This window comes from Athene noctua, chromosome 2 (assembly GCF_965140245.1).
Source record: "Athene noctua chromosome 2, bAthNoc1.hap1.1, whole genome shotgun sequence".
In the NCBI taxonomy this organism is placed as follows: Eukaryota; Metazoa; Chordata; class Aves; order Strigiformes; family Strigidae; genus Athene; species Athene noctua.
Genome location: NC_134038.1, coordinates 6,382,751 through 6,395,006, shown reverse-complemented (window position 1 = coordinate 6,395,006; position 12,256 = coordinate 6,382,751). Strand labels below are relative to the sequence as shown.

The following is a 12,256-nucleotide window of genomic DNA, read 5'->3' as shown; positions in this document are numbered from 1 at the left end:
TTAATGATTTTGTATATACTTATGAGATGTTGCTATCAGTTGCTGAACATTGCTTGAGGTTATCTGCAAGACAGGACAGATGTTTTTGTTTTGTTTATTATTCCAGTTATCAGTTTTGTGCAGCTTTAAAGGATTTGATTTTCTGTGAGCAATGACCCTATATGCACCATCTCAGAATCCTGACATCCAAAGGCTAAAATGAACCAAATATGCAGACACCTTTCATGGGTTCATTCCCAAACCACTGGAGTATGAAAGTTAAAATACAGAAAGCTGAAAATATAAAAGTTCTTCTTTAATTCCATGTTTCAGTTAATTATTCAAAAAGTACGCTTAGTCATTTCCATCTATCAATTAAGGATGTTTTACTTCTTATTGTCCTGGGCAATAAAATATTCTACTTATTTTAGGAACAACAGCAACAAATAAATGGGTGCAAGTCATCATAGCTGGTTGTCTGGCTTCACTCCATAAGTCTTCCTGGGAAAACAACAACAGAAACAATAACAAAGTACTTCGACTCTTAATTTGAAAAAGGAATGCAAATAGATAACTCTCTGTAATCTGTGCTAACTTGTTCCAGTGGTTAATTACATTCATTGTTAAAAGCGTACCTTTCTTCCATACTGTTTTCTGATGTCGTTAACAGGTAGCCACTGACCTTTAGTCTGCCACTATCCCTAGCACCAAAGACCCTTTACTAAATTTTTATTTCCCAGAGATTCTGGCAGAGAACAATCACCTCAGTTGGTAACCGCTTCTTAATTTTACCTGACTACACTGCACTTCTTTAATTTCATGCTATTAGACTTGCTTCACAGTTCTTTAAACTTTCAAACTGAATTAGGGAAACAAAGACTTGACATAGCACCCCAGCAGTGATGACCGAGTTGCCTGAAGAGAAGCATGGCCAGCAGGTCGAGGGAGGTGATTCTCTCCACTCTGCTCTCATGAGAACCCCCTGCAGTGCTGTGTCCTGCTCTGGGCCCCCCAACATAAGAAGCATACAGACCTGCTCAAGCAGGGCCATAGGAGGCCACAAAGATGCTCCGGGGACTGGAGCACCCGCCTGTGAGGACAGGCTGAGAGAGTTGGGGGTGTTCAGCTGGAGAAGAGAAGGCTCCGGGGAGACCTTATGGCAGCCTCTCAGTGCTTAAAGGGGCTACAGGAAAGATGGGGAGGGACTGTTTGTCAGGAAGAGTAGTGATAGAACAAGGGTTAACATTTTTAAACTGAGAGTAGATTTAGAGTAGACATTACAAATTCTTCATTGTGACAGTGGTGAGACACTGGCACAGGTTGCCCAGAGAAGCTGTGGCTGCCCCCTCCCTGGCAGGGTTCAAGGCCAGGTTGGACGGGGCCTTGGGCAACCTGGGCTAGTGGAAGGTGTCCCTGCCCATGGCAGCGGGTTGGAACTACATCTTTAAGGTCCCTTTCCACCCCAACCCATTCTATATGACTACAGAGATAGTCAGCTCTTACTTGACAGTACCTGCTTATACACCCAAGGATTGCTCTAGTCCTATTTGTCACAGCATCACCCAGAGCTCAGATTCAGTACATCATCATTCCCAGAACTTAAGTTCAAACTGGGCTTCCTCGCTTCAAGGGCTTCTTTCTATGTAGTCTTGGTGGTAATGCTTTACAATGATAAAGCACACTACCACTAGCTGTTACAAGCTGCAGCAAGCAGAGATTCTACCCAGAGACTACTGTGAGCCAAACAAAATAGATTTATCCCCCCTCCCAGTTATGTATATACTGCTTATCAAGACCAAGGTGTCTTCAGTTGGCTGGCCTTCTCCTGGATCGTGAATTTACTTACCCTGAGACTTGACATCATTTATGGACTTTAGAGCAAACAGTTTTCCTTTCAGTATATCATCTTTTTACTTTTTTTTTTTTTTTTTTTAAAGGGTTGTGCATTTATATGGAGAAAGAGGGGGAGAGGAGAAGGGCAAATCAAGCCAGGTTGGCTCCAGGATGAAAAAAATATTGTGAAATCAAGTAAATGCAAGTCACAGGACAACCTCAAAGATGCAGTGAGCAGAGTAAGGGGTCTAAAACAGAATAAAAAATACCAGCCTTCATCCATAAGAAGGAAAAGAATTACTATCGATTTTTTAAGCTGAAGTTCAAACCAGCACAGAGAAATTTACTGCAAAAATGTTAATGATGACAATTCAATCTATGGCTCATGGTTTCTCGGTGAAATTTTGCACTCACTCTTTTCAAGGCTAATGCTAGCAGGACTCAAATGACAACACAAAGAGAAACTGTTCTGATAGACTCTGACACAACTGGCAGCCTTAGGTCATAAAAGGCTCCAAGGATTCAATCCATGTTGACACAGGATTAAAAATTGCTCATTCTTTTACAAGGCCAAAACCCATATTAGCTACCTGATAACAATATCTACTAGGAACTGGTCTCTTGTGATTAGCAAAAACATATCTCAATGGGAGTGCTACCAAATATTCCTTTTAGAAGCTATTTATTAAGCCCTAAATTCTTTTGTGAACATCTTGACACTGCTCCTCACAACCACTGAGATACACCAAAACCAGCTCACACTCTACCAGGATGGAGCATCTGGTGTGGAGGCTCCCAACCACATTTTATAAATTCTGTGCCAGCTGAACTGAAAGAACCAATCAAAGCAGCTATATATGTGTAGGTACTAGACAACTGCTCTAGGTTAACCTAGAGGAACAAAATAATGTAAAGCAGAGGCTCGGATGAAAATCAAGTGAAAAAACAGGGTACTCACTCAGTTTTCTGAACAACAGGGAAGCTTCCAAGTCGTACATAAGCGCTCTGAATTCCATTTTCTTTCATTCCAAAAATCTGTTTCACACTGAACGAATCCATCAGGTTAAATCCTGTCCATAGTGGAAGTGTAAATACGAGACATTGATCAGGCAGTGGGACATGTTTTCAGCTGTAATTAGGTAGTTATCTTAGCCCACAAACACATCACTTCAGAGATTAACCTCGTTCTTGTTGGGAAAAGCCAGAACAAAATTCTGACATGGTCTAATCTGTTTATTCCAAAAACTGAGAAACAAGCATAACTTCAAACTGCAACATGTCCTGGAGAGATTAGAACAGAGTTCTCCAGAAATCAATAGTTATTGTTTGCATTGCCACAACACCCTGAGAATGCTGTAGAATTCATTAATCCCTATGTAGAAAAATGCACAGGTGCAGACTGAAACATTTATTCATAGAAACAGAGAACCATAGAATAGTTTGGGTTGGAAGGGACCTTCAAAGATCATCTAGTTCCAAGCCAGCCCCTGCCGTGGGCAGGGACACCTTCCACTAGCCCAGGTTGCCCAAAGCCCCGTCCAACCTGTCTGGAACACTGCCAGGGAGGGGGCAGCCACAGCTGCTCTGGGAAACTTCTTCCATTGTCTTACCACCCTGATCATAATTTTTTTGTTTTCCTTATCTCCAATCTAAATCTACTCTCTTTCTTTCTTTCAATTTAAAACTGTTGCCCCTTGTCCTGTCACTACAGGCCTTGATAAAAAGTCTCCATCTTTCCTATAAGTCACTTTTATAGATTATAAGGCCATAATAAGGACTCCCTGGAGCCTTCTATTCTCCAGGCTGAACATCCCCAACTCTGTCAGCCTTTCTTCATAGCAGAGGTCTTCCATCCCTCTGATCATTTTCATGGTCCTCCTCTGAATCCACTCTAATAAGTACATCGCTTTAATGAAAACTGCTAGTCCAAGGTACTTGACTATATACACTTTTCATATCATTTTAATATGATTTATTCTTAGTCAAGTCAACTCATCATTATCATGAGCTATTAAACCTGAATGCAGATATTCGTGTAAAGCCTCTGACTGTGTTCTGATAAGAGTTATTAGCTCAGTCATAAACCACACACACGTGTATATTCAGCTCCAGTGTCAATATGGTCCCGGACACAACGAATCCATGCTTTTGTGACATGAAGTCCCAGCTGCTAAACCCTGCCAGGGGCAGTGCAGGTACAGTTGTGCCACACTCCTGAACGCATCTAGTTCCTGAAGGTGCAGTGCTGTGTGGATGCAACCATCCTGCTTTTAGCTCCAAACTGGCTCCACGGGATGCACATCCAAACTAACAGCCGCTCCCAGAAACAAACACACTGTGGAGTTCGAGGCAATGACACTGCAAAAAGCAGATTGTGAGCAACTGAGCAGAGAATCTGTGTTTTTCTTTTATTTGGGCTATTCCAACCTTTTCACTCCCTCACACATGCACAATTACACATGCTAACTCACGTGTGTGTCACTCCAGCACACAAATCTGGTGATATTAGAGAAGCCTATTTTGATAAACTAATTTTAAACCATGGCAGTGCTTTTAGCTTTGTTCAGTTAGTGATCTACTAAATCTTTTCTAGGATAAATAAATATTTTTGTGTGGTGAAACTGGGCCCTAAGATTCTTGGGTTTCTTAGTTGCCCTCATGAAACTTTCAGGCTGAAGGTCACTGCAGGGCTTGAAAACAGCTGCAACAGGAAAAGGCACCTACCTAATGATATTATTCTTCAAATTTATGTGAATAAATAGGTGCAATAAACATGTGTGGGCCAGTCCCCAGACTAATCAAGATGTGACAGCAGATAGCAAATAAAACATAAAGCTTCCATCATGGAACTTTTTCTGAAGAAATAGTTTTTTCTGGGGAAATATAATCTTAATTGTTTGCAAAGACTTAAATGGTTGCCTGGTGCCAAGTTGAAGTCTTTTGTATTATAGTGACTTTCCTGGCTGTCAACAGCTTTTCCCTCCTGCCCACTCAATTTTCAAGTTTTACTGGACATTCAGGAGGGCAAATAACGCAGTTAAGATGCTCCTGGGCCTCATGGCTCCACCTCATAATCACCTCTGCAACAGCTCTAATGATACAGCCTTCTGACATACTGTAATCATTCACGATTGCAGCTACAAATCATAGCAAATAGACCCTACCAGAACACGAGAGCTCCCTCCTGGCTATCACATAAAAACCAGTATGACCTGTCCATATAAGCTCTCCCATAGCTCATTTTACCATGCAGTACACATTCCTCATCTACACCAACCGCAAAAATGTGAGGCAGGCAGTGGAACGTTGCTGGTAAGAAAAGATCACACTGACTTGGAAAGGAAATTGTTAACAATTCACTGGGTAAAAAGTCTCCATCTTTCCTATAAGCCACTTTTATACGTTGTAAGGACATAATAAGGACTCTGTGGATGGTGAAGGCTGAAAGCTGCTCAAGTGACGTTGCAATGACAAGTCACCAGAGTCCTCAAGCTGTGGAGTATTGTTCACCTCCTGGAGCCTGTAAAGCTCCATTGCTCAAAGTACACAACTGCAAGATACAGTGACAAGAACTTCTTGCTAAGTTTTCCCATCATTTGGTCAGACCCAAACTTGCTTTCATCTTTCTCTGACAAGTCAAGCTAATATTCACTTCATGAGCAACTGCGAGGGTGTGCACATTAGCATGCTTTTCCAGTGGAAACAAGTTAAGAGTAAGATTTAATCAAAAAAAAATATTTTTTTTTGAGATTTCCTAACTTGCCGTTTAGAAAGCCTAAGTAACACCATGAAACACATGCAAATTTATTAAACTATTTTGCAAACAGAACGTGCTATAATGAAAATAAGTCACGCGCACAACTTAGAATATCTCATTTGCATTTGGTACTGGACAAAGCACACAGGTAAATCATAATAGGATATTCCTTATTCAGGCTGTGGATTGGCAAATCACACATTTCTTGATATATTTTTCATTAAAGAATGAATGAGAGTTGTTCTTTGAAAAATTCCATGTAGGTCCACAGGAATGTTAAGCTCTAGCTGTGTCAGAGTCCACACTTAAAATCAGCAAATGGTTTTGTTTGCAAAACACTATTAATTTGTTCTGTGTCAAATTCAGATATTGCCTCCACTTTCCTTAGGGGGAGCTATGAAACAAACTAATCCATGTTCACAGAGCACTTCACATGGGGTTCATCTGCCTAAATAGCAGCTCTCTAGACAGGGCAATAACAGCAATTCTCATTCAGTTAGGCACAGAGAACTCAAATACGGGCACTTCTAGAGAAAGATTAATCTCATATTAAAACAGATGCAAAAGTGTGTGCTTCTCTCCAGTGACATAGAGAGAGCTTAGGATGCTCAGGCTGCATGCTAAACTCACCCAGTAAAGGTCTATAGCTGATGAGATAACCTCCACTCTTAGATCCTCCATTGCCAACCAAATCCCATGGAGGTAATGGACACTGGTTGCTGAAGGATTAGACTGGACATTAGGCTAAAATTTTTGACAGAAAGAGTGCTCAGACAGTGGAATGGGCTGCCCGGGGAGGGGGTGGAGTCCCCACCCCTGGGTGTGTTTAAGGGTCGTTCAGATGAGATGTTGGGGGATGTGGGGTAGGGGAGAACTTTGTAGAGTCGGGCTGATGGTTGGGCTCGATGATCCCAGTGGTCTTTTCCAACCTGAAGGATTCTGTGATTCTGTAATAGCATTACAGAAAATGTGGCATTGGGCTAGACACTAAACAATGAAGAACTATGCTGAGGATGAGATACATCTCACCTAATTTTAGCTGTCTGAAAAGGAGACATTTGATGTATGCAGGTTGCCTCGGTTCCCTTGTGGGTCAGCAGATAAATATAGAAGTCTCTAAGAAGACAACTCATCACATCTGTCTCAGACCTACTTAAAGACAGACTGAATTACTACTTGGCAGTGCCTACCTCTTCCATTCAGCAGAAAGGGAGCCCATACAGACAGTAATTTTCAGATTGCAGAAGCTGGGTGAGATATACTCTACTTGTAGGGAACGCTATCCATTTTGTGCAGTGAATGAAGCAGAAGTAAAGAGGAAAAAAATGTTAAGCAAAGACACAAAACTTACATTGTCTCATTTGCCATCAGGATTGAATAAAGGTTGCAGATTTTTAAATTCAGACTAGCAATATCTTAAGTTTGCTATCCTGACCGTTCACTGTAAGAGTGTCTTTAAACAGATACCACTCCATTTCTAAGTGGGAGAAGAAACAAACAAATATAAAATACTGTCATTCAAGCTGAGAAATTAGTCAAGATTGCCCAGGTGGGACTGGAGAAAAGACACCTAGGGAAACTTCCAAATTAAATTATCCTTTAAAGTAACCTCTAAGATTATTCCAGCTGAAGGACAAGAAAATATATATAGTATTTATTATCATTATTATTATTTTGTTTACTTCATGTGCCTGGAAGCATTTTGTACTGAGTATGCTCCCTTGTTGACTTTAGGACTGGAACTGGGATTGTGAGGGAAACAGCATGATGCTTTTAATTTAGTCTAGAACCACAGTGGTAACTTAAAAAAGAGACAATGCTGTAATAATTTCTCCAACACATGAACAGGATTTTTCACCTGGCAGTGGCTGGCTGCTAACAGTGCAGTGGAAACAGACACTTAGATCTTTCCCCAGACATCTCGCTGGCTGTTTAGTCTGTCGTACAGCATTCCTGGGCTGGAGTGACAGAAGAAATTTGGGCTGTCCATTGGTTTTTTCACCACCAAGGAGGGACCACATTATCAGTGCCATAGGGAAGATGAGATATTACACACAGCTTCACAGTCCTCACCACAAGTGAACGGGAGAGAATATTCCTGCATAATTTAGCAAGGACAAAGCTACTGTTACCTGTTGCACCATGCTCAAGCACAGGATGAAAGGGTAGGACTTTCCTGTTCTCAGTTGATTTGATTTGAAAGGTGTTCTTTTGTGTACCAAGGCAGGTGTGTTTTCTCAATTGGCTTATAAACTATTTAATCAGTAATACCATAAATATGGCAATTATTAAGATGAATAACGCTCTTTGATCATGCCTCCTACTTCATTATAGTTACTATAATAATATGGGGCCACTGAAACCCTCTAACATGATTGCATCTCCTGAAAAGTAGCACACCCTAGTCCATTAACATTAAAATTAAAATAGTGACCTGAAAAAGAAGCTCAGATTCCTAACAGCATACTTGGCTTGGAAAGCAATTTCTTATGAATTGCCCCACTGATCAAATCAGCCAAATGCCTCTCTACTTGCAAGTAATAACTCCCTTACAGGAAGCAACCCATTTTTCCAGAATTAGAAAACACCATCAGATCTGCCTGTCACAGGGACAGGATGGCAAAACTTGGCACTGGACAACTTCTACATCATCTAGCTGTAATATGTAATCAGATTCTCTTTTACAAGAAGGATTTGGGCACACGCTTTGCTGGGTAAAAAACTGTCTGGATGGCCGGGCCCAAAGAGTTGTGGTGAATGGAGTTAAATCCAGTTGGCCACGAGTGGTGACCCCCAGGGCTGGGTGTTGGGGCCACTCCTGTTTAACATCTTTATTGATGATCTAGACGAGGGGATCGAGGGCACCCTCAGTCAGTTTGCAGATGACACCCGGTTGGGTGGGAGTGTTGATCTGCTCGAGGGTGGGGAGGCTCTGCAGAGAGACCTGGACAGGCTGGAGCCATGGGCTGAGCCCAACTGGGGGAGTTTCACTGAGGGCAAATGCCGGGGGCTGCCCTTGGGCCACAACAACCCCCAGCAGCGCTACAGGCTTGGGGAGGAGTGGCTGGAGAGCTGCCAGTCAGAGAGGGACCTGGGGGGGTGATTGACAGCCGGCTGAACAGGAGCCAGCAGTGTGCCCAGGGGGCCAAGAAGGCCAATGGCATCCTGGCTTGTGTCAGCACTGGCGTGGCCAGCAGGGACAGGGAAGGGATCTGAGCCCTGTACTCGGCACTGGTGAGGCCGCCCCTCGATTCCTGTGTTCAGTTTTGGGCCCCTCACTACAAAAAGGCCATTGAATGACTCGAGCGTGTCCAGAGAAGGGCAACGGAGCTGGTGCAGGGTCTGGAGCACAGGTCGTACGGGGAGCAGCTGAGGGAACTGGGGGGGTTTAGTCTGTAGAAGAGGAGGCTGAGGGGAGACCTCGTCGCCCTCTACAGCTCCCTGACAGGAGGGTGCAGAGAGCTGGGGATGAGTCTCTTGAACCAAGTAACAAGTGTTAGGACAAGACGTAATGGCCTCAAGTTGCACCAGGGAAGGTTTAGACTAGATGTCAGGAGAGCATTTCTTTCCAGAAGGGGCTGTTGGGCGTTGGAATGGGCTGCCCAGGGAGGTGGTGGAGTCCCCATCCCTGGAGGGGTTGAAGAGTTGGGTTGACCCAGCGCTGAGGGATCTGGTGTAGTTGGGAACTGTCAGTGTGAGGTTAATGGTTGGACTGGATGATCTTCAAGGTCTTTTCCAACCTAGACGATTCTGTGTGATTCTGTGTGTGATTTCCACACTGCACCTAACCACATCCTAAAGCATGGCCAAAGGACGATCAAACAGCTCTGTACTTGCCCAGTGGTCCTATGACTTTTGTTTCGAGGTAATTATTTCAAGACCAGACTAAACGGGCCATGGTTGGTTGCCCTGAATATGAGCTGGATTTCTGCCTGACTCCATTAAGGATCTGATATGGACAGCATTGTGGCAGCTAGCGTGCATGTTGACATTTACCTGTCTGTCCTGTGTTCAGGGGCAAGAAATCCCCCAAAATAAAAAGAGCACTCAAACCCAGTAAACCGTAGCAACAAAATAAAATTTTAATAGAAAACACTGCTGTGTGCACATTTGGAAAGTCTTCTCAAAGTAGGACAGAGACATTAACTTCTTCTTTAGCCTAAAGAAACCTTCTGAGAAAAGTGCCCTGCTTTGCATTCCCAAGGAGCCCAAGGTAACACCCACAGGGGGAAAATTTCTGGGCTACTTCTAACTGTGAAAGTTTTTGATGAGTGAGTGGCCTGGATGCAATTGTGGAAAGCAGTTGAGAGAAGAATCAGTAAAGGCACTGGCCATCAGAGCCTCAGGTGATGTGTCTGGAATATGTTTATTATGGACGATTTCCAGCCACAAGCACTAACATAAAACAAAGCAGCTTTTGCAGGAAATGCTCCATACTCTGGTCTTGCTTAAACTCTCAGCTATCAGCCTTGTTAATGTATTGATGGAGTATCACCAATAACCAAGGTCAGGGAGGTTGTCATCAGCTACTGGTTCTCAGAGACTTCTGAAAATAGCAATCTGTATTGCCTGTGATAAAACAGCATATGTTACTTTTACTAGAGGGAGGTCAATGGCAATAAACTTTATGGTAGACTAGAGGAGTGTATAAATTCCTAGGAAGAACAGTATCACTCGGGAGTCTTTTAGCCAATACAAGATCTTATCAATTTTCTTGCCTAACATTTCTGCAGTCTTGAAAGTTAAGCTTTCATGGACTGCCTGTGCTGACAAGGAAGAGCCTGCACGTTCACTAGATCCTGAACATCCCTTTCAATTCCTCCAGTATGGTCTGCAAGGCTATTACTACTACAAGTAGTCCTCAGTTTTGTTACCTGTCTTAGGTACTTTCTGTGCTAATATATAATTAAAAATAACAGAAAAAAAAAAAGTTATCATGCCATATTCTGAAGTTAAATAGTGCATTTAACCAGCTATGTCTGGCAATTGGTTACTTTAAGTCAGAGTGTAGGTGAGGGGTATTTTTCTTCTACCATATCCTTTGTCATCCTTATCTTCCACAATGCTCTAGGCTGAAACCAGCTATTTCTGGACAACCAAGATGTGTCTCAGTTCAGGGCTGGGATTGAAGTAAAGATGTCCAAACCTTGAAGGGGAGACTTACTACTTTATTCAACATGTGTTGCTCTTATTGTTAGAGTATCCGTCATCTGCTACAGCATTTTTTGCTGTTCCTGACATTCCTTCCTCCACAGGAAAGGAAATCCTGGCAAGAGCTGACAGAGCATCAGATATTAAGGATATTTTTAAGAGCTCACTGAAGTCTCCATCTCCAAGGCTCTTCCACCACATTAAAATTACCTACATCCATATCAGTACATCACTGCCCCAATCACAGTTCCACTTGGCAACAAGAAGTAGTATTTAGGAGGGGGTGAGGAGCATACTGATGCTATCATCCTTCAATGTCCTAGTCTTCCTGGCATGCTGGCAGGAGGCAATCAGAAAGTCCTTTTCTTCTTTCTTGATGACCAGCTGCTTGAGTTGGTGAGATATCTATGATAACAACCCTGGAGTCAATGTCAAAGCAATCAGACACTGTATCTTCACATTGTCCCAGCATCCCTGTGGGGCACACAGATGTCACTTGTTTGCCTGTGATAATCTAGACAACAGGTAAGGTCAGAGTCCTGCAGCAAAGATAGGGTTTAGATCTGTCTCATTGCGAATGATTGTATAAAGGGGTTTGAAAGAAAGTCTTTTGTTGGACTAATTTTTTTTAACTCTCTGGCTGTCGAAAGAACTGATTTCCAAAGACTTACAACAGATAAGAATTCTGTCTTCTCGCACTGTTTTATTCCCTTCTAGTTCACCTCTCCATCAAAGACAGAAAAAACAGAAGCTTATTTTTTGCATGGATAATTCACCCCACATCTAGCACTCCCAGCTCAACGGTTTGATTCAGCATCATCAGCCAGCAGTGGTTATCTGATTTATTCCCAGAGCATTAAGGACTGCACCTCTGGAGAAACAACCCAGAGAGATTTACTGGCAGCCCACAAACCCTGCATGAAGTAGTGTGGTGAGTAAAGGGGTTGCACAAGCCATTAAAAGAATTAATTTGCTATATTTTACAAGCAGCTTGCAAGGGAATTTTGGAACTATAAAATTTGCCAAAGCCTATAGATTAAAGGGCCTCAGGAGTGTTTTAAAGAGGTTCTTGCTATTAACCAGTTGCCCTTTCTTCCACAGATGTTATGGTTGGGATTTAAGCAGTACTTTGTGCTGGTCTGATTTCCTTCTCACCAGATCCACCAGATTTCAGTGAGGAAAGAACAGCTAAGAGCTTAAGCTAATAATGAGGCTTTGTTGAAGCACACCGAGCAGCTCTTACACCAGCATGAAGAAGGTATATTCCAGAAAGCCTACTACCTTCTAGGTGACACTCCATAAAGTGGCTTAGAGGACCCTTCAGACGGTCTCAGTTCTGTAACAGTAATAAACCTGATTTACCCCCAGTACACGATGCCACCAGTCAGGCTGTTGGTGTACTGACCTTGGCTTGCTTCCTCTGCATCGCAACACTTGGGAGACACAATTTATACATTTTCCTGGTGCTTGCAAAGCAGCACCACAGGAATCCCATGCAGATCACAAAAAGAGCTTGATCTCAGCTCAAGCACGAAT

General features: G+C 42.7%; 1 protein-coding gene across 1 annotated transcript in view; it reads right to left on the bottom strand.

The window, feature by feature from the left end:
- The window catches only part of COL22A1 (collagen type XXII alpha 1 chain), a 218,110-nt gene that overhangs the window by 152,325 nt on the left and 53,529 nt on the right, over positions 1-12,256 (bottom strand). Inside the window, exon 4 of the mRNA XM_074901126.1 lies at positions 2,771-2,882. Coding sequence (XP_074757227.1) covers positions 2,771-2,882 — 112 coding nt within the window. The remainder of the gene's footprint in view (positions 1-2,770; positions 2,883-12,256) is intronic.